The sequence below is a fragment of the Pristis pectinata genome, chromosome 8, assembly GCF_009764475.1.
Source record: "Pristis pectinata isolate sPriPec2 chromosome 8, sPriPec2.1.pri, whole genome shotgun sequence".
Lineage (NCBI taxonomy): Eukaryota > Metazoa > Chordata > Chondrichthyes > Rhinopristiformes > Pristidae > Pristis > Pristis pectinata.
Genome location: NC_067412.1, coordinates 32,007,553 through 32,029,453, shown reverse-complemented (window position 1 = coordinate 32,029,453; position 21,901 = coordinate 32,007,553). Strand labels below are relative to the sequence as shown.

The 21,901-nt window shown below is 41.3% G+C and overlaps 1 protein-coding gene across 1 annotated transcript in view; it reads left to right on the top strand.

The window, feature by feature from the left end:
- The window catches only part of LOC127573528 (apolipophorins-like), a 56,300-nt gene extending 51,949 nt beyond the window's left edge, over positions 1-4,351 (top strand). The window contains exons 27-29 of the mRNA XM_052021838.1: positions 2,067-2,202; positions 2,959-3,156; positions 4,053-4,351. Coding sequence (XP_051877798.1) covers positions 2,067-2,202; positions 2,959-3,156; positions 4,053-4,223 — 505 coding nt within the window. The 3' untranslated portion in view covers positions 4,224-4,351. The remainder of the gene's footprint in view (positions 1-2,066; positions 2,203-2,958; positions 3,157-4,052) is intronic.
- The last annotated feature ends 17,550 nt before the right edge of the window (positions 4,352-21,901 follow it).

The window sequence follows — 21,901 nt, the reverse complement described above, 5'->3', positions numbered from 1 at the left end:
ACTATGTGAATAAATAGTTGAATAGTCAGTTTATAGTTTTATAATTTTATACGGAAAATATAATAACTGCAGTTTTTACCCTCTGCCTCATATTAAGTAGATCCAAAGTAGAAATATGTCCATAGCCTCATGCAACAAATGGACAATCTATTAACGGCTGCACGTTGTGCTCTGCTTCAATGGAACTGAATTTTGGAGGTAGTGTGCAACGCTGCTATACTGCACTTTTAGTCAACGTGGCCAAAGCCAGTTTATTGATTCTTGCCAACCAATGAATTAACAAGTTGGTCCCACCAGCTGCATCCTGCCATTAATCCAATGGAGACCTCAGAGAAATGATATAAACATCCATATAACTGGGGTATTTCTACCAGTAAAAATTAATATTAGCCTCATCACTTCATTAGAATCGTAGAAATGTGCAGTATTAAAATTGGCCCTTTTGGCCCACCATGTCCATGCCAGCTGTGATGCCAATCCCATTTGCCTGCATTAGGCCCATTTCCCTCTGTGCCTTTCCTTCCAAATACCTGCCCTAACGCCTTTTAACTGTTGTAACTGTATCTGCTCAAACCACCACCTCAGGCAGCTCGTTCCAGGTATTCACCACCCTCTGTGCAGAAAAACATCCTCCTCAGATCTCCATTTCGTGGTTCTTGAGATGACAATGCACTTTAGGTTGGCTTCTTGATCTTGCTGAGTTTTAGCCCAGCATCTCCTTATGTTCTTAACTGTATGGAACCTCTCGGAAAAATGAAACAGTCCATGCTTGTAGCATGATCTGGGTAACTGTCAAGTAACATTCACTTCACACAAATATCAGGCAGTGATTGTCTCCTACAAGAGAGTCTAACCACTTACCCTTGCCGTGTAATGGCATTACCATTGAGTCTTCCCCCGACCCCAAACCCCTCAACATCCTGGGGTTCACCATTGATCGGAAACTCAACTGAACCAACCACAAATTCTGTGGCCAGAGACTTGGGGTATCCTGGCTGAGTGATTCATGTCATCAAACCAAAGCCTTTCTATAAGGCACAAGGAGGGTTATGATGGAATTCTCTCCACTAGATGAATGCAACTACAGCAATAGTTCAACACCATTCAGGGAGAAAAAACAGCCTTCTGTATTAGCACCCTATTCACTACCCCTAGCATTCAGTTACTCCACCACCGGTGTACTCAGGGGTTCTGCATGCACCATCTACAAAATACACTGCAATTACTTGCCTAACTACAGCACTTCCCAAATCCATGACCTCTACCACCAGGATGGACAAAGGCAATAGGTACATGGGAAGAGCACCAGCTATTGAGAATGCTCCAAGTCACACACCATCCCAATGTGAAAATACATTGCTGATCCTTCATCTTCACTGGATCTAAATTCTGGAACACCCTGTCCAACACAGTAACAGTATTGTCATTAGAAAGATGGCAGCAGTTTGCCATCACCTTCATCTAGTTAGTGTCTGTAAGTTGAACCCCAACTGCTTTGAAGTATCATGCATGTAACCCCTAGGCAATTAGTAATGGACAATCAATGCTGGCCTAGAAAGCTTTACGCCCATCATGTAACTGGATATGTTACATTGAACAATTCCATTTGCCAGTGGTCAGAATATTGATAAAGGGAAATGCGTCAGTCAGAGCATTCAACCAACCTATAATGAATGGATGGTAACCTTATTGATTATGTTTTGGAAAAGTAAAATTAATGCAAAATGTACGTCAGTATCTTACCTGGAGCTAGGACTGGAGGTGCAAATTTTCAACTGCACTGCAGCATTTATTTTAAAATTGTGCAGAAGGATTTCAAGGTAATCATTAGGACGGGTTAACACTGGCAGAATTGCACATGGACTCCCCATTGTAGTTTGCAATGTGTGTCCTGGTGGGGGTAGAGGACTGTGATGCAAAACCTGGAGGTTTCCAACTCAAAGCTCACAATTTCTTCCCTTTGCTATTCTAATTGTTAGCCAGGGATTGGTCAGAAGAGATTAACAATGAATGTTAAAGTTCTGATCCTGAATATGTTACGTCTGTTTTATCTGTACACCTCCCAGTAATCTGATGTTCACCCACAATCTCACCCTCAACGTGCCAGCTGCTGTGAAACTGGTAGCTCAGTGGCCTTTCCGCAGTGAAGCAAGCAAGAGTGCCATTCTTCTGACTTGTTCCAGATGTCATCAAAATTACAAGGTAACTCCATATTAATTGCACCATATGTTCAGATATCCTTCACTCAGTTGGTAAAGGATATCTGAATATATCCTTCACTCAATTTATCACCTATATTATGTCATAGAAAACAGAATGTGGTCAGTAGTTAACTACTGCGAATGCTAGTTTCTCTTGGCACCTTGCAGATGCCACAAATACCCTTTCTCCCATTGGAAATAGCTTCAGAAATTCAGATGAACATACAGAGTAATATTAATTGTTACATAACCCTGATTGGCTTATGTGTGCCCTTTGCTTTTGCAGAACCTGTTTGAGCTACTGTGGCCTTCTAAGGGGAAAGGGTCCTTCAAATGGGTAGAATTTTTTTTAAAGGGAGCGGTGGTCTAATTAGAGAAATAATTCATTACCTTAGTATGGTGAATCCACAAGGGTAGCATTGAGGGTTTTCAGGAGGGTAAAGCAGAGAAATTTCCTAAAATTGCTCCTATCATTGACGTAAGAAGGGCTGTGAGGTGGACTGAAAGTGGAGCAGTATTTTATATTCCAGTATTCACCAGGCCTAAATGTGATATATCCTTTCTCCATCTAAGGAACTTTACAACTTGGCTTTTGGCATAGCATTTGTATAACATCACTTACTGAGGTCAGGCCTGTTTTTAGTGGCAGTTCCGTAATGATTTATCCTCCTCTGATCAGTCCCAGATGCTGCCCTTTCTAACTATTGTGCTTATATCACTCCTCTGACACCACTAACAATTTCCTTTGTATCGTTAGGCATCTGGGGATACTTTGCAGAACATGCTAACATCGTCTGGGGTTGTACTACATGTTCTAAAGGACATGAGGTTTCAGATGAAGAATGGAGAGGGTGATGCCAGTATTGCGGGCTTAGACAGCACCAATCTCTTCCGAGTCAGCAGTACTGGCTACAGTAAGAATCGGTCATTTAAAGCATTACGCCATCACATTGTGGTAAGTTTGTATTACTTCAAAGGGATAATTCACTTTGGTGGAGAATTATTTAAAATACCCCATTCAATTTATGTAAAAAAAAAGTTTACTTGTCCTCATTACCCACAAAATTTAAATCATTGCTTTTATCTCCAGTTAATACCTTGCTGGAAACAGCTATTTCAAGTCCGCTGCTGTCAAGATAACTCGTCTGCTGATGCACCCTGTAACCTCGTCAGTGATCAGCACTCATTGCAATATAAATAATTTTGTCCTTCAGCCTGTAAGCTAACTTCAGAAGTCTCAAATAATAAAATTCAGTTCTTCAATCCATTGTCGGATTAAATTACTTACAAAACTGTTCATTCAGCTATTGAATGTACTCTCCCTGATAAATCATATAATATCAACAAATAATTCAAAGCGTATCTGGACAAATATGGTCAAGGCGATTCATGGCACAGCTAAGCTATTGAGAACAAAGGCCTCCCTGGAATAAAAATATTCAAAAGCCAAAAACGGAAATTTATGAAGCTGCCATTGTATCAGTCACTGTGAACTATTAAAATAATGTTAGAACTGTAACATAGTCTCAAGAATCACGATGGCATTTTATCAGTTTCAAAGCTGAAGTTTTATTTACTCTGTTGCTCAAATTTTCATTTCCCTTCCTACAGAAGGTTGTCTTCAACCTCATTTAATACCTTCTTAAACTGATCCTATCAGAACCTCAAGTGTCTGTCCCCAAATCCTGTGATTTTACCGCTGGCTGTTTACTACAAGGTATCTCAAGCCTTTCAGCCTGTATTAACTGAGCGAATGATCACAGCAGGATTTACATTCCTGCACAAAATTGTGACAGAATGATCCCATTCAGAGACGGCTTATATTTCTAATGCTTTAATTTTGTTTTTCAGTTGCCTTCTGAGGATGTGTGCCTGGCTGCAGCAATCAAATCAGGAGGAGCAATATTTGATTCTTCACAGTTCCTCAGACAAAGCAAGCACTTCCTCCATTTGTTTAGCTGCCAAGTCACTAGAATGTATAAAACTGGCACATGTGAGAGCGGCCAGTCCATTACAGACTGAACTGGCTTCATTTGGTACAGGCGACCCCTGCGTTATAGCCGTTCAAGTTAGAGAAATTCGCCCTTACAGAATTCACAAATCACTACCCAAAAAGTTGAGATACAGAATAAAATTTGCTGTCACATAAATTACATGGTGGGGGGTGGGGGGGGGGGGAGAATAAATAAACACATTTTTTTCATATCGCATTTCTTGATGCATGCGCAGATGACATGGCTTCATGTTACAGAAATTTGCGATGCAGATTGTTTTCCAGGAACACAACCTCCCCATAACTTGGGGATCACCTGAATTTGAGTTGACTACTTCATAGTAAAGAGAATATCAGATAATTAGAGCAGCAGATTTACAATGTGAGGAAATATCTGTGGAATTGGAGGATATATTTTCAGATTGCAGATCATACAGTAATGTCATTGTATATGTTACTCTGAATTACAAATGATTTCAAATTAATCTTTAAACAATAAATAAAACTGTTTATTTTTACCCTGTGACTTGCTTGTACAGTCAGTCCATGGTTGGGTTTATGTTCTTAACACCTTAATAGATAGAATATTTTTTAACACTCCCCAATCTTTATTCTCTTCTCAGTTTTCTTGAATGTTTGCTGGGAAGAATTACTGCTGACAATGAGAGGGAGCTAAACGTAGCAGATGAAATAAGCTGCAAAAGCCCAGACATTAAAGCTGTTGTTGTGACATTTCACTGCAATAAAACTGCAAGGTGACTCATGCCAGCAAGCACTTCACTCACAGCTTTGCCTTGTGGGATTATAAAAGAACAGCCATCTATTCAGTATACTTTATATACTACCAGTGTTGTGTGGAAAACAGTCTGGATATTTGGTGTCAGTGTAGTTTAATATAAGTGAGAAGTAAATGTTTGATTTTGTAATTTTCAAAGTAAGACTAATATAACCCTTCTGCATCATACTTTGAGAAACAGAGCAGCAAACATGAGAGGTCATTTTTGCATTGTATTCTACTAAATAAAACATAGCACGGGACTTGGTCTGTAATGGGTCACAAGACACATTTGATGAGTTCAAACCATGCAATAAATGAGACTCAGTTAACTTGGCAGCATTGCACAAATTCTGAGATATTGCAGTCTGAGATCTTCCCCAACACATCTGAAATGATGCAGGAAGCAGATTTATTATGGTACTTTCTGGAGGTCATTTGGCGTGATAGTGTGTCGGTGCTATGGAGTTTAATAGTATCCCCAGTGCAAGTCAGAAGATAGTTAGGTTGCTTGACAAGTTGGGGGTGTTCCATGGCAGTAAAAGTCTGGCACATCTAGTGGCAGCAATAGCTCCAGCATGAGGAAGATGAGGGTTATGAAGGTGCTGGGAATTGAAGCCACTGGTTTCCTTATCAAAAGCAATAATTCTAACATAATTTACTGGGATCTTTATTACTGGCATGAGATTAAACCATGCATCAATTATGAAAATAATATGCAGGATATTAAGGAAGGCAACTGGTTATTAAGTTGCAGTAATAATTTAGTACAGAAATGTGTAAATATCTTAATATTGGACATATTTGTGCCTTTTCATTTTATCTGTTAAAAATCTACTAAATTCCATTTCCCTTGGACCATTTTTGTATTTGCTAATAAAAAGGTCTTTGATTTTATCAAATTTAAGTACCAGTTTGAGTGTGCATTCAGTCAGTGAATTATAAATGTCATCTCCTCTTGGGCTTTATGTGAGCTGAAATATTTCTTTTAGCTGCATGTTCAAAAGTTCAATCAATTTGCTTGAGTACTGTATAAATAATATTACCTGCCGGCTTGCTAAATCTGTTTTTAATTGAAGTACATGTTCTTGGAATACAGAGAAAGCAAGTTTTACTTCCACCTTTTGAGTCGTGGTTTTTCAGTGTTTCTATTTTGTTTCTTGCTATTAATGTACTTTTTCAATAAAAACTTTGTCACGAGTTCCAATTATTCTAACTCAGTGATTTGAAGAAACTGAGTCACGTAAATGTTTTCAGTGGCTTAGTTGCCCTTTACCTCATTAATGCAATGCACTTTTACATTTGGTTTTGTTTATCAATTAATTATTTTAACAAATTAGAAGTTCCTGTGTGCATCTAGTCTTAATTTGGTTCATTGTTAAAGCCTGAATACTGAAAACATTCTGCAATGTGATTTTCAGGCTCAATTGGGTTTGTGTAACTGATACCATCAGCATTTTTGATGTTTAACTTGATGACAAATAAACTAAAAATGAACTCAAAATTGTGTGGCAAGTCCCTTAACTGTTAGCTGTCACTACTGCATAATAGAAAGTGAACTTCCTGGATCTTTTTGTCCTGTATCAAAATGATGTAGCATTTTAACTTTTTGCATGACTTTAGATTAATTACATTTAAAAGAATCCAGTAAATGGTGATTCACTGAGGCAAAAGATGTAAGTTGACATTACATGTCAAGAGCCTGCATCAGGACTGAGGGAGCAGGAAAGATTACCAGCATATCGCAGTACAAAAGGCTGGTAGGTGATAGATGGGATCAGATGGAAAGCCACAAAAGACAGATGGAACCAGCTGGGGGGAGGAGATGGGAGAGATGAACTAAGGGAAAAGAAAACAAGGTAGACAGGTGAATGTGTGTGGAAGAACACTGGGGGTGTAGGTTACCTGAAATTGGAAAACTCAATGTTCATACTACTGGGTTGTAAGCTACCCAAGTGGAATATGAGATTTGTTCTTCCAATTTGCATTTGGCCTCTCCATAGCAATTGAGAAGGCTGAGGGCAGACAGGTCAGTGGAGGAGTGGGAAGGAGAGTTAAATGACGGAAGTTCCAGATAACCATTGCAGACAGGTGCTCAGCAAAACAGTCATCTACTCTACGCTTTGTTTGCCAATGTAGAGGAGCCCACATCCTGAGCACCAAATGCAGTAGACCAGGTTGGAAGAGATGCAGGTAAACCTCTGACTCGCCTGGAAAGGCTGTTTAGGCCCCTGGGTGGCGGTGAGGGAGCAAGTGCAGGTGTTACATTTCCTTCAGTTGCAAGGGAAAGTGCCAGGGGACGGAGAATGGTGGGTGGGGATGGATGAGAGGACCAGAGAGTCCCAGAAAGTGTGGTCCCTGAAGAAAGGGGGAGAAGAAGGAAAGATGCGACAGGTGTGGTATCGCATCGGAGATGGCTACCAGCCTGTATCCCACCCCCTTCATACTGCTATATAATGCAACTTTTCCTCTTCCCTCTCAATCCTGATGCAGGGTCCTGACCCAAAACATCAACCATTCCTTCACCTCCATAGATACTGCCTGACCCACTTTCTTCCAGCATTCTGTTGTTCCAGATCCCAGCATCTTTAGTCTCTTTTGTCTTCTATTCTATGTTTGATTTTTGTTTCTGCAGTCACAACTAGGATTTGATTTGAGTTTCCATCAGTGAAAAAGATGGCCACATCCTCCTTGTTTGGTTCATCTCTGGTTCAGGGCTGTCCATATATTGCGTGAAAGGAATGGTCCAGATGGAAATTTGGAAGGGTCTATATGGAATCCCATATTTAGCCTCTAAGGCCAGCAAGTTGAGAAACATTCTGTTGCATTGTTAGTATTTGAACCATTTATAAAGATAAACTTTTATACTTAGGAACCCAAAGTCACCTTTTCAGTAACCTTGCATTAGTTAAGAGGCAGTACAGGTCTTTTTGAATTTATAGATGCACCATCTTTCTTTACTCACAGGTCAAGTGACACATCTCTCCAAATAAACTTTTCAGTTATTACTTTATTCTCCGAAAGGGACTTTTCACAATTGTTAAGTCTATAGTAATGCTGATATTAAGACTTTTTTTTATACTTTCCACGTGTACGGGAAAAAGGTTTCTGGGGAAGTTATTTGAATATACTGTATGTTTAAATAATGTAGTAATATCAAAGTTCAAAGATGTGAGGTGCCATTGGGGAGAGGCAGTGAACAAAGTGGCTGGGAAATTGGGAAGCGAGCAACACTGTTGGGGTTGAAGGTTTCTTGTAACCGTACTCTCTTCATGTTGATCACATGCAAAGAGGCAGGAATAGTCAGATGATTTCATTTTGCAGGATCTCTTCTAGTCTGACAATGTTATCTTCAAGCGTAGATAAGATAGATAAGATCTTTATTAGTCACATGTACATTGAAACACACAGTGAAAAGCATCTTTTGCGTACAGTGTTCTGGGGGCAGGCCGCAATTGTCGCCCATAACTTCCTAACCTGTACGTCTTTGGAATGTGGGAGGAAACCGGAGCACCCGGAGGAAACCCACACAGACACAGGGAGAACATACAAGCTCCTTACAGACAGTGGCCGGAATTGAACCTGGGTCTCTGGTGCTGTAAAGCGTTATGCTAACTGCTACACTACCGTGCCTGCCCAATGATGTCTGGTGAAAGAAGAACCTGCTGATGTTTCAATTCCTAGTTTTGCAATGACAGTTTTGAATCATACATGTTTAAGGTTCTGACAAGAGACTTCATGGCATGAACATTCTTAAGTGAAATATCTGATCACCAGAAGGCATCCCAAATGGAGGTGCTCATCCACTATGAGCATTTTCTTTTGTGTGAGAACAAAAAAGAAAGAAACCAAACTGATTGTTGTGAATCTTACCCTGTTGCATATTCTGTCTTTAAGCCATTAAAGAAACTCAACCACGAACTAAGGACTGAGACAGGTGGATTGATACTGGCATAATCGAGTTTAATTTTTATATCCAACTAATCTCCCAAAATAATCCTTGGAAGAGAAAAAAATCAGGATGAACTTGTGGACAGTACAGAGTGCCTGGATTCCAGCATGTTCTCAATCTTAGAAGACTGATGTTATTAGAAACCAAGAAAGGAGAAAGACAGAGTCCTTGCTTAACCACCTTTTAAATAGTAGGCAGATTAGGTGCAAAGGACACTGAGTGCAATGTTCAATCTACTTCCTGTATGAATTATCAAACCTGTACCTTCTCCACTGAGTTCACCACTAATACACATCCAAAATCTATTACTCCTGCCTGCTATCGTCACAAAATCTACCATTTGTTATGCAATGTTTTCAATAAAGTCAAGTGGGCTATATAATATATCTATTATAGTAATAGATCAATTACTGTGAAGATTTTTCTGGTACATGAGCAATCACAGATGGGAGCTATAATTATTCATACAGAAATTGAAGGACATCCCCACTGTTGAAAGCAGCTTTCTTAAAATGGTCAAGCAATCATTGTTGATGAATGCATTGGCTCTACAACTCAAAACTGTATGGTGCCTTTCCCTTTGTTTGGAAGATTTGCACTTGAACCATTCACAATATTTCCAGTAGTTTTTGGCAGACAAAAGCTTAATTTCATGGAGTCCAAGGTCTGAACGTAATTTTCGCATGAAAGCTGCTGGATAACTGAAGCGCCTTGGTAGATTAATAACTTTTTTTTGCAATAATATATCAGCTTGGCTTAGTGGTAGTACTTGTTTTTGAGCCAGAAGGTCAAGGGTTCACAGAACTGAACGCATGATGTAGGCTGACACTTCAGTGCATTGCTGAAGGAATGCTTTGCAGTCAGAAGTGTCATCTTTCGAATGAGATCGTCAGGTGAGGCTCTATCTGCCCGCTCAGGTGAATGTAAAGATCCTTTGTTACTAATTTCCGATAACTCAACCAATTTAGTTAAAGAGATTATGCTCTCATTATCACATTACTGAAATTGGGACACAAAATATTCTGCAGATGCTGGAATCTGGAGCAATACACAAAAAGTGCTGGAGGAACTCAGCAGGTCAGGCAGCATCCATGGAGAGAAATAAACAGTCGATGTTTTGGGCCGAGACCTTTCATCAGGACTGGAAAGGAAGAGGACAGAAGCCAGAATAAGAAGGTGGGGGGAGGGGGAGGAGCACACGCAGGCAGGTGATAGGCGAGTCCAGGTGAGAGGGGGATGGTAGGTGGGTGGGGGAAGAGGAGAAGATGTAATAAGCTGAGAGGTGATGGGTAGAAGAGGCAAAAGGCTGAAGAAGGAGGAATCCGGTAGGAGAGGGCAGTGGACCATGGAATAAAGGATGGAGGAGGGGAGGAGAGGAGATGGGCAGGTCATCAAGGTGGGGGAAGGAAGCCACAGGAAGAAGGGAAGACAAAGGAGTGGGGGGTGGGGGGAAGAAGGAAAAACAGGGGTGGTGTTACCAGAAGTTAGAGAAATCGATGCTGAGGGTGAGGCCATCAGGTTGGAGACTCCCAAGGCGGAATATGAGATGTTGTTCCTCCAACCTAAGTATGGCCGCAACGTGGGACCTTGGATTTGAACAAATGACGAAGACTACAAAAGTACTTAATTGGCTGTGAAGTGCTTTCTGTTGTCGTGAGATTGGGAAGGACACCATATAAATGCAAGTTTGTTCTTTCCATACAACTGCACAAGTTACACTCCCAATACATGGATCAGAGATTCAAGATTAAGATAAATGAAGGAATAGACAATATTATGTGCAGTTTAATTTATTCGTTTTCTTTTGTATCTTAATATTTCCAAAATGACCAAAGACATTCTTCATCAAATGAGGAATTTGGTCTCTGGAGCCTCGCTCTTCTTGAAGTACACCTCTGAAGCACAATATAATTCTCCATTAATAATTCTTGCCAGTCGCATATTTCATTTACAATCCATTCCATATTTTTTTAATGTCAGACTTTGTTACTTAATTTCTAAAACATACATTTTTTCCATTCCTGCCTCCCCTTTACTTTATCTAATGAAAAACACATGCATTTAATTATCCCTTTCACATTGTTTTCCAAACAATTAACTCATTTTCATTCCTTATTAAATATAAGAGACACAAAGCAATTTTTGGCCTGCACCATAAAATTATTGTTATGACTAATGGTGTTAAAGAAAGTTATGTCTACAGTTAATGCAACCCATGCCAGGGTATGGTCCGCGGCAATAATATTGCTGCTGTGTCCATCGTATCTGGACAAGAGATCAGAACAGAGAAAGACCATTTGTCATAAACCACATAATCTCCCATTTTCATTCTACAAGACACATATCATCATCTTCCTCTGTTTCATTTTGACTGTTGTGTCAGACGTTAAATAGGGCCACTGACAAAGCCAAGAACATTATACAAGTCTCTTGAGTTGGCAACAACAACTGATTTGCCAGTTCTGTGCTCATGCCTAACTCTGACCCAAATTCCACTCTTTTATTACATTACATTACATAAAGAAAAGAATAAATAACCCTTCAGTTCCTCCAAGCCAAACTACTTCATCAGCCAATGAATGATTTTAAACTGTAATCCAAATTATTCACCATGCAAAAACTGTAGCCAATTTGTCCTTAGTAAAGACCCACAATAAGCGATCACAGAATTCATTTTTGATGGTGTTTTTCCATTACAAACGTTGTCTGGTAGCCCAGCAGAACTGCTCTGGTCCTCAAATGGAATTATTTACACCCACCTTTGAAAGCAGACAAAGCTTCAGAGGTAGATGTTTTTAGCACTCCATAGTGGGGATTGGACCAACAACTTTCCATCTCAGAGATATTGAAAATGATATGATTAATGCCTGAGTATTACTCCAAAGATAATAACTTCTAAAACATTACAGGCTCAATATCTGAAACTGAAGCAAAAACTACTGGGAGAACTCAGTGGGGCAGGCAGAATCCGTGGGGAGAGAAACAGAGTTGACAGGTCTAGTCAAGTACTTCATCAGAAACTTGACCAATTAGGTTCAGTACCTAAAACAGAAACAGAAAATACTAGGAACACTCAGCAGATCTAACAGCATCTGTGAAAAGAGAAACAGAGTCAATGTTTCAGTTCAAAGATCCTTCATCATTAAGGATCCATGACCTGAAACATTAACCCTGTTTCTCTTTCTGCAAATGAAATCTGATCTGCTGAGTGTTTCCAGCATTTTTTGTTTACGTTTCAGATTTCCAACATCTACAGTTTTTTTTTAATTTTCATTTTAGTTTTACATGAAGCTCCATCCAAATGCACAGCTAAAATTCTGGAGTTGATCTAATGGGGTTTCCAGGCAGAGGACAAAAGCATCCTGTTCCCAGCTAAATCCAGAAGAGGAGTCTTCAGAATCCATATGTCAGGTGCCCACGATATCTGCAGAAACCGACTGAAAGATTTGCAGATGTTTGAGCAAAGAACTGGGCCTGAAGAAATAATAATGATAGGTTTCATAATGACTGGGAGGAGGAGCAGGAAATTCTCAGTCTGCAGTGCCACAGTCACATCACATGCCAGCCAGTTGTTGAATCCCTGCAGAACATTGCTGCAGCAACTCCTGTGCAATCAATCACTCGACAAGTGGGCTCAATTTTGGCAACAGGGGTGAAAGGTAAATCAGTGGCATTTAATAAAGGCTGGGGAATAAAATTCGCTGGAATTTTTTTTGCTGCAGTGAGTTTTGAATTTGCATCAAAATTCATCAGCTGAAAACTGGACCAAATTCAAGTTCAGAGTTTAGATGCTGTTTTTATTCCCTGGATCCATTACAAAGAAATCCAACATAATCAGATGCTAAGGTTTCCATCTGAGCAGATGCAGACTATATTCTGATTAACAAGATGTTTCAGAAACTGTTAAACATCTTGCAAGAACTCAAGTAGTGGGAGTATTTAACTGTGCCCTGCTGATCAGAAGGTCCCAAGTCCAAGTAAAACATTAGTTAGGCCACACCTGGAGTATTATATGCAGTTCTGGTTGCCATGCTACTAGAAGGATGTAAATGCGATGCAGATGGTACAGAGGAGATTCACTAGAATGTTGCCTGGATTGGAGCATTGGAGTTATAAGAAGAGATAGGCAGGGTTTGTTTTCTCTGGAACAGAAGTGACTGAGGGGTGATTTGAGGGCCAATATCCTTGCAGGCAGGTTTGCTAGGGTGGTTCGGGAGGGTTTAAACTAGTTTGCGAGGGGGATGGGAACCAGAGGGGTAGGTCAGAGGAAGAAGAGGATGGGGAAAAGTCAGATCTAACAGGCAGAGAGACTTTGAGGAAGGAGAAGCAGAGTACAGGGTATAAAAGTAGAAAGATGGATGGGCTAAAGTACATTTACTTAAATGCAAGAAGTATGAAGAATAAGGGTGATGAACTGAGAGCTTGGATAAGTACATGGGACTACAATATTGTGGCTCTTACAGAGACTTGGCTGACACCAGGGCAGGAATGGATATTGAATATTCCTGGTTTTCAGTGTTTTAAAAGGGATAAGGAGGGGGGTAGAAGAGGAGGAGGGGTGGCAGTACTGGTCAGGGATACTAATACAGCTGCACAAAGGGTGGATAATGTAGAAGGATTCTCTCTAGAGTCAGTATGGGTGGAAGTTAGGAACAAGGAAGGAGCAGTTACTCGGAGTATTCTATAGGCCCCCTGGTAGCAGCAAGGATACTGAGGAGCAGACTGGGAGGCAGATTTTGGAAAGATGCAGGAATAACAGGGTTGTTATCATGGGAGACTTCAACTTCCCAAATATTGATTGGCACCTGCTTAGTGCCAAAGGCTTAAACGGGGCAGAGTTTGTTAAGTGTATCCAGGACAGATTCCTGTCACAGTATGTTAACAGGCTCACTAGAGGGAATGCCATATTAGATCTAGTTTTAGGTAATGAACCGGGTCAGGTGACAGATCTCTCGGCGGGTGAGCATTTGGGGGACAGCGACCACTGCTCCATAACCTTTAGCATTGTCATGGACAAGGACAGGAGCATAGAAGACGGGAAGATATTTAACTGGGGAAAGGTGAATTATGAGGCTATAAGGCCAGAACTTGAGAGTGTAAATTGGGATGACATTTTTGAAGGGAAATGTACTATGGAGATGTGGTCGATGTTCAGGGACCTCTTGCAGGATGTTAGGGATAAATTTGTCCCAGTGAGGCAGAGAAAGAATGGCAGGGTGAAGGAACCATGGGTGACAAGAGAGGTGGAACGACTTGTTAGGAGGAAGAAGGCAGCATACATAAGGTGTAAGCAGCAAGGATCAGATAGGGCTCGTGAGGAATATAGAGTAGCAAGGAAGGAACTTAAGAAGGGGCTGAGGAGAGCAAGAAGGGGACATGAAAAGGCTTTGGCGAGTAGGGTTAAGGAGAATCTCAAGGCTTTTTTCTCGTACGTGAAGAGCAGAAGGATGGCTAGAGTAAAGCTAGGACAGATTAGAGACAAAGGTGGGAAGATGTGCCTGGAAGCTATGGAAGTGGGTGAGGTTCTCAATGAATACTTCTCTTCAGTATTCACCAAGGAGAGGGGTCTTGATGACGCTGAGGACAGTGTTGGTAAGGTTAATGTTCTAGAGCATGTAGATATCAAGAGAGGATGTGTTAGAGCTGTTAGAAAATATTAGGACAGGTAAGTCCCCAGTGCCTGACGGAATATTCCCCAGGCTGCTTTGCGAGGTGAGGGAGGAGATTGCTGAACCATTGGCTAGGATCTTTGAGTCCTCGTTGTCCACGGGAATGGTACCGGAGGATTGGAGGGTGGCAAATGTTGTCCCCTTATTCAAAAAAGGTAGTAGGGATAGTCCAGGGAATTACAGACCAGTGAGCCTTACGTCTGTGCTGGGCAAGCTGTTAGAAAGGATTCTAAGAGATAGGATCTATGAGCATTTAGAGAATCATGGACTGATTAGGGACAACCAGCATGGATTTGTGAAGGGAAGATCTTACCTCACAAGCCTAATTGGGTTCTTTGAGAAGGTGACCAGGAAGATTGATGAGGGTAGTGTAGTAGATGTGGTCTACATGGATTTTAGTAAAGCGTTTGACAAGGTTCCACATGGTAGGCTTCTTCAGAGGATCAGAGGCCAAGGGATCCAGGGAGGCTTGGCCCTGTGGATTCAGAATTGGCTTGCCCATAGAAAAGAGAGGGTTGTGGTGGAGGGAGTGCATTCGGATTGGAGGGCTGTGACTAGTGGTGTCCCACAGGGATCGGTTCTGGGACCTGTATTTTTTGTGATATTTATTAATGGCTTAGATGAGGGGGTGGAAGGGTGGGTTAGCAAGTTTGCAGATGACACAAAGATCAATGGTGTTGTGGATAGTGTGGAGAGCTGTTGAAGCTTACAGAGGGATATTGATAGGATGCAGAGCTGGGCTGAGAAGTGGCAGATGAAGTTCAATCCGGAGAAGTGTGAGGTGGTACACTTTGGAAGGACTAACTCCAAGGCGGAGTACAAGGTTAATGGCAGGATTCTGGGTAGTGTGGAGGAGCAGAGGGATCTGGGGGTTCATATCCACAGATCACTGAAAGTTGCCGCACAGGTGGATAGGGTAGTTAAGAAAGCTTATGGGATGTTAGCTTTCATAATTCATGGGATCGAGTTTAAGAGCCGTGAAGTAATGAAGCAGCTTTACAAAACTCTGATTACACCACACTTAGAGTACTGCATCCAGTTCTGGTCACCTCATTATAGGAAGGATGTGGAGGCGTTGGAAAGAGTGCTGAGGAGATTTACCAGGATGCTGCCTGGATTAGAGAGTATGGATTATGAGGAGAGACTAAAAGAGCTAGGGCTTTACTCATTGAAGAGAAGGAGGATGAGAGGAGACATGATAGAGGTATACAAAATATTAAGAGGAATAGATAGAGTGGACATCCAGCGCCTCTTTCTCAGAGCACTAATGCTCAATACAAGAGGACATGGCTTTAAGGTAATGGGTGGGAAGTTCAAGGGAGATGTCAGAGGGAGGTTTTTCACCCAGAGAGTGGTTGGGGTATGGAATGCACTGCCTGGGGTGATGATGGAGGCTGATATGTTGGTCAAGTTCAAGAGATTGTTAGATAAGCATATGGAGGAATTTAAAATAGAAGGATATGTGGGAGGAAGGGGTTAGATAGTCTTAGGCGTGGTTTGAAGGTTGACACAACATGGTGGGCCGAAAGGCCTGTATTGTGCTGTATTGTTCTATGGTTCTGTGATAGAGTTATATGAAATTATGAGGGGGATACATAGGATAAATAGTAAAAATATTTTTTCCATGGTGTGAGTGTGTAAGGTAAGAGTGGATAGGTTTACAGTGAGAGGTAGGAGATTTAGAAGGAATCTGAGAGGGAGTTTTCGCACACAGACAGTGGTTGGAGTATGGAATGTGCTACCTGACAAGGTGATGAAGCCATGACATTTAGACAAATACTTGAATCACCAAGGCATAGAAGGCCATAGATCAGGTACAGGTAAATGGGATTAGTGAAGGCAGATAGAGCAGGTGGTGTGGACTTAAGGACCTGTTTCTGTACTTATGACTCCATGAATCAAATCGCTGTTCATCCTTATACAAGATGAACTACCACTAGCTATTGAGAGGTAATCAATCAGTGTCCCTGTTCCTAATTGATATTTACTGACTCTTGTTGGAAAATGCATGTTTATCATTGTTCAGCAAGTGAAGAGTTAAAGCAACTTGTAAAGTTTCACTTATAACCCATAAGTTCTGAACATTAAAGAACCACCAAGGGGGCTGGGGAGATTGGCGATAGTTCAACTGCACCACAGCATGAGTCAAAGATATGAGAAGGATTTGGAGTAAGGAAAAATAAGCTTGGTAAGAATCTCTTCTCACTAAGAACATGGAGCACATTTAAAGTCAGTTCAACAGAAAGGAGGACCCAATAGAATGGAAATACCCAGACAAAATGACATGACTTTAGCACAGTAGGAGAACTATGGGATTGTGCTAGCTGATTTCACTTTCAGGGCTTGATTTATTGTTTTAGCAGCTCAAGTAGCTGTTGTAATCATTTATCTTTGTGTAACTTTAATTGTCCAACTAATAATGTATCTCATTAAAAATATAGTGTTAACTGAAGAACTTGTCATAGAATAATTAATACTGTCTAGGTGCTTTGTTGGGCCATTAAGGATCTGCACTATAGTAGAATGGTGGTGACACTGTTTTGATAAAACACTGAAATGTAGTTTTAGCCTTTTATTGACTGTCTGGACAACAGAAATTCGCTGATTAAAACAACTAAGCTAGAACTGACACAGGTTGACATCAAAGTATTTGTCCACATTTATCTGGAACAGCAGCTTTCACAAGGAAGTGAAGTGATTGATTTAAAAATGGTCTAAATTGTTGCAAAATGAATAAGCCTGCAGAAGTCAAGGACAATTGTATGTTTATCCTTTTCTTTTACATTTAATACATATGCTAAGTTAAAAACAAGGTCTCTGAAGTGGGTGGTATCCCTGCTGAAGTTCCAAAAGTTGGTGCAGAGGAACTTCTGATACAAATTCACAGCCTTATGTCTCTCATTGGGGAAGAGATCATGCCAGGGGCCCCTAGAGATGCTGTCATTATGAACACCTTAAAGAGATGAGACAAATTCAATTGTAGTAACTACAGATGGGTCTCCCTGTTGTCCACCATAGGCACAAACATCACAAAGGTCTTTGTCTGCTGCTCCCAATGGTCAAAGAACTGTTTCCCAAATCATAGTGTGGATGCTGTCCATCAAAAGCTTCACTGAACAGGATCTTCACTGTGTGACAATTTCAAGATGGAATTGTGGAGATCATCAACCGCTATACAAGGCCTTTACAAAAGCCTTTATTTACTGAGGGGGATGATGAATCCTTCTTGAATTGGGCTACCCTCAGTAATTGGCCTCCGTTCTGTGTCTGCTTCATGATTTCATGCAAATCACAATTTTAATCAATCCCATTTTATACTGAGGTCAAACAAGATTTTGTCATTGCTCCAAACCTCTTCTCTTGGTTGCCACAGTACTGCATTTCACCTTCTTGTAAGAGCGGAGAAAATCTACAAGACAAATGGGAAACCGTTGAACCTCCATAGCTTCCACTCCAAGAGCAAAAACTCTCTAATCTCAGTTATCGAGCTGGTGTACACACAGGAAGCTTGTGTATGCTGCTGAGCTCAAGTCTCTGACATTCAGTTGAGCTCAAGTCTCTGACATTCAGTGAAGTATACAAGGGAATGGGCCTTACACTAAATATCCTCAGAATACTCCATCCACTGCACAACACCGCTGCCTCCTCCTTCCCACTCCCTTCCCGACAATAACGAGATCTGGAAAATATGGATCACTTCCCATATCTTAAGAGTTACTTCACAGTGAAGGCAAATGTTGATGATAACGTTCACTAACATGCTAGCACACCCTCTGGCTATCCTTGGAAAAAGCGTATTGATTGCATGCCCAACACTACAGTCCCAAGGTAGACATTCTACCACGAGTCATGTCATGGCAAAAGATTACAAGGAGGACTAAGGAAATGTTTCAAGCTTGCTCCCAAATATTCCATGGAAAACAATAATATCCTCAGCAACTCATATGAATTCATGATCTGTGACTGATCAAAATGGTCAGGAAAATCACAGAGAACCTTGAGTCTCTTCAGTGAAAACAGTGGAAGCAGTGCACCTTCTCTCATATTGTCCGCCACCAGGACTAACAGGGTCACCTGCCCTACCTGCAGCAGAATCTGCAGATCCTACATAAGAATCTTCAACCTCCACAGAACCCACAGAACTGATGTGTAAGCAAGTCATCCTCAACCCTGAGAGTCTGCCTATGAAGGTATTTCCATCACAGATGGGGCTTAATCTTACATTTTGCTCATATTTAGGAGCTATCAAATGTAGCCCCAGAGGGTCTTACAGAGGGTCTGTTTCTATGTTCTGATCTATATGCCATAACTGACCTTTTTCCAGATTCTGCAAAATTATGGGTTTGTATTCTCCATTTAATTACTCTAATAATCCCCTTGTTTAGAGTTTCCTATACAATCAATCAATATTAGCATTAATTTGACAGACAACAACTTCAATGCATGTTAATTGGCAAACCTGCCAGCCTAAAATGCATCTTCCTGTATCTTGCAGATTCATCCCCTAGGAACTATAATTAACCACCTTGTCTATACAGTAACCAATAAATCAACAGAGATGATTTTGTAAGTATTGTGTGACCATATAATTATTTGGCCAAAATACCAGCCAACAAGGTAGAGATATTTCAGGCAAATAGTTAATTAGGGTAAAACCTGGTCCAAATATTTTTTTGAATATTTCAGATTCCCATCTTGTCCCAGATGACATGGAAACCCCAATGACATTTCCCAGCTGTGTCCTTTTTTGATGGTTAAATCTCAATTATCTGTGAAACAAAGGAAGTGATGTCATCAGCGAGTACAAGGATAGATGGTATGTCCTACCCTGTGCCAGCGATCGGTGGGTGAGATGGAGTGAGCCGTGGGGTGGTCTGCTGTGCTCAGTCAGGCGTTCGGTGGGCTCGAGAAGTTTCCCAAGCAGCATATGTTGTAGCTGGACATCAGATTAGACAATATGGCACAATGACAAATTCTGTTTAGCTCTTCCACTTGAATCAGCTCTGTACATTATAGTCCATGGGGAGAAAACATGGCTTTCACATTTCGACCATTTATTAAATATCTACCTTTTGACAAAGGATGTATTAAAAATCAGTGACTTGAGTCTGTGCAATCAGAGCTGATTTCTGATTTTCACCTCTATTAATTTAGATTGGTGACTGTCTCCCTCCTGAGTACATGTTTTCTTTGTACAGTGAATATCCTTAACCAATCTAATTTGCTTCTGGAGATTAGACATCCAGACTGGGGATGTCAAAGACATGTTTGCTGCATTAGGATGTAACTGTGATGGATTATTATTCTATCCTGTCTGACTGCATACATATTTCTAGTTTACATAAATTTGAGCTGTTCTATTATTCTGTCTGCTTTATAACTGATCCTCCATGTTGATGGGGTGATAAAACAATCTTTCCCACAATTCCAAACGTGAAAACAGGAGGTCAAATTTTAACCATCCCCTTCCCGCCCCCTCCCCATCCCCAAGGCTGGAGAGGATAGCAGGTGGGTGTAATTAAAGCTGAATCCACCACAGCCATAAACATCACCAGCACATCTACTGAATTAACCACTCCCACCCCTAACCTAAGATTTCAATTAACTGGTATAGGATGGGGGATGGGGGAATGAGTGGTTGTGAGGTGTAGTTGGTGGTGGGTGATGTAGGAAGATTGTCACAGACTAGAAGGTCCCAACTAAAACCCCAAGGTCCCACTGCAACATCATTCTAATGTACAAACTCTCCATCCATTCCTGCATCTGACAGCGAAACCTACAAGGATTAATGTATTTGAGTTCTTGAGTCCACATTAAAAGCAGTTACCAACTGATGCATACTGGACCAGAAGTTCTGGAATGCCAGGAGACTTTCCAGTATCCAAATCCCTACTCTTTGACACTTTTGTTGCTTTATAATTAGTCTCTATTTAATATGAGAGCCATTTTTGCTTCTTTCTTTGGGTGAACAGCAGAGACAGCTTTAACAACACACCAGCCTTTCAGAATGTGTCAGGCATTAGAGACAGTGCCCAATAAACAGAATAAGTGCTTAGCTTCCTGTTCCTAACTGAGGAACAGTGTTGGGACTGACTATACTTCTCCAGCCAGAGTGTTGCAGTCTGCTGCATGCTCCTGAAACAGGACTTGCACTCTGCTAGGCTGGGGTCATGGAGGATGCAGGAACAGGGGACATAGGTTCTCAATGCCGCTGGAGCCCTGAACGTTGGCTTCATTTCCCCTCTTCTGTGTTATCTGCTGGTCCTGCTATGTGTCAGGGCTGAACAGTAATCCACTTTCTCCAAGCCTCTTGGCAGACAGCAGGGCAGACCTTAAGAGTAGGGCTTCACATTGCAAGGTGTGATTGGCACTACACACACAACCATCAGAATGCTGGATCAGGAGCCTGCAACATTCAGCAAAGGAAAAGGGCAGCATTCTGTCAACGGACTGGGCGCGACTCATAACAGAGTGGTCTGTGCAGGTCCTCCAGGGAAATATCTTTATTCCTGGATACTATTACCCTTCCCTGGCTACTCAGTCCTGACAAGGTGGCTGCTGCAAACAAGGTTAAGCTCTGCAGATCTGGTTGATGACAGCTCTATGCATCTTCACCAAAGCCAAGCAGCATGAATGCAACAGAAATTAGGATACAACCAGGACCCTCAAGACCTGGGCAGTTCAAGGAGAGGTTCTCTCTGTCTAGACCACTCGGGCTCTCTGTAATAAATCCAGATATCGGGCGACACATTGCCATGACCTGCCCTGCACTTGAGGATAAAGAACAGCAAGAGCAGTTATTGTCAGACGCGGAAGGACTGGGGGAGGAGGGGAAAGAGCAGAGGTGGGAGGGCCACATCAACGCCAACAATGACCTCATACCCCTGCAGCTCCACTGAGCTTCTCAAACCCTGCCTTGAGAACTTCCAAAGATTCAGCATACATACAGTTCATGTTACATTCAACACCACGTCTCCAACCTGTATTGAAAAGCATTCAACCCAATCAGCCAACCTCCAAATCATTGGCATTTGGACCACGCAGTCTGAGATAAAAGCAGAAATTCAGGAAATATTCAGCAGGTTGGGCAGCATCTGATATGAAGGAAAGGGAATTAAGGTTTCAGAGCGATAGCATTTCATCAGAGTTCTGACTGAGAATGTGCTAGTAAACCACTATGGAAACCCAAGTCCCAGAGGTCATGAAGGCAATTAGTATAATGCCATAATAATGAGGACAATTGTAACTTGGATAATGGGATAAAACAGGCAGTAGTGGATCAGTATCCCATTATCCATCTCTCCTTTTCTC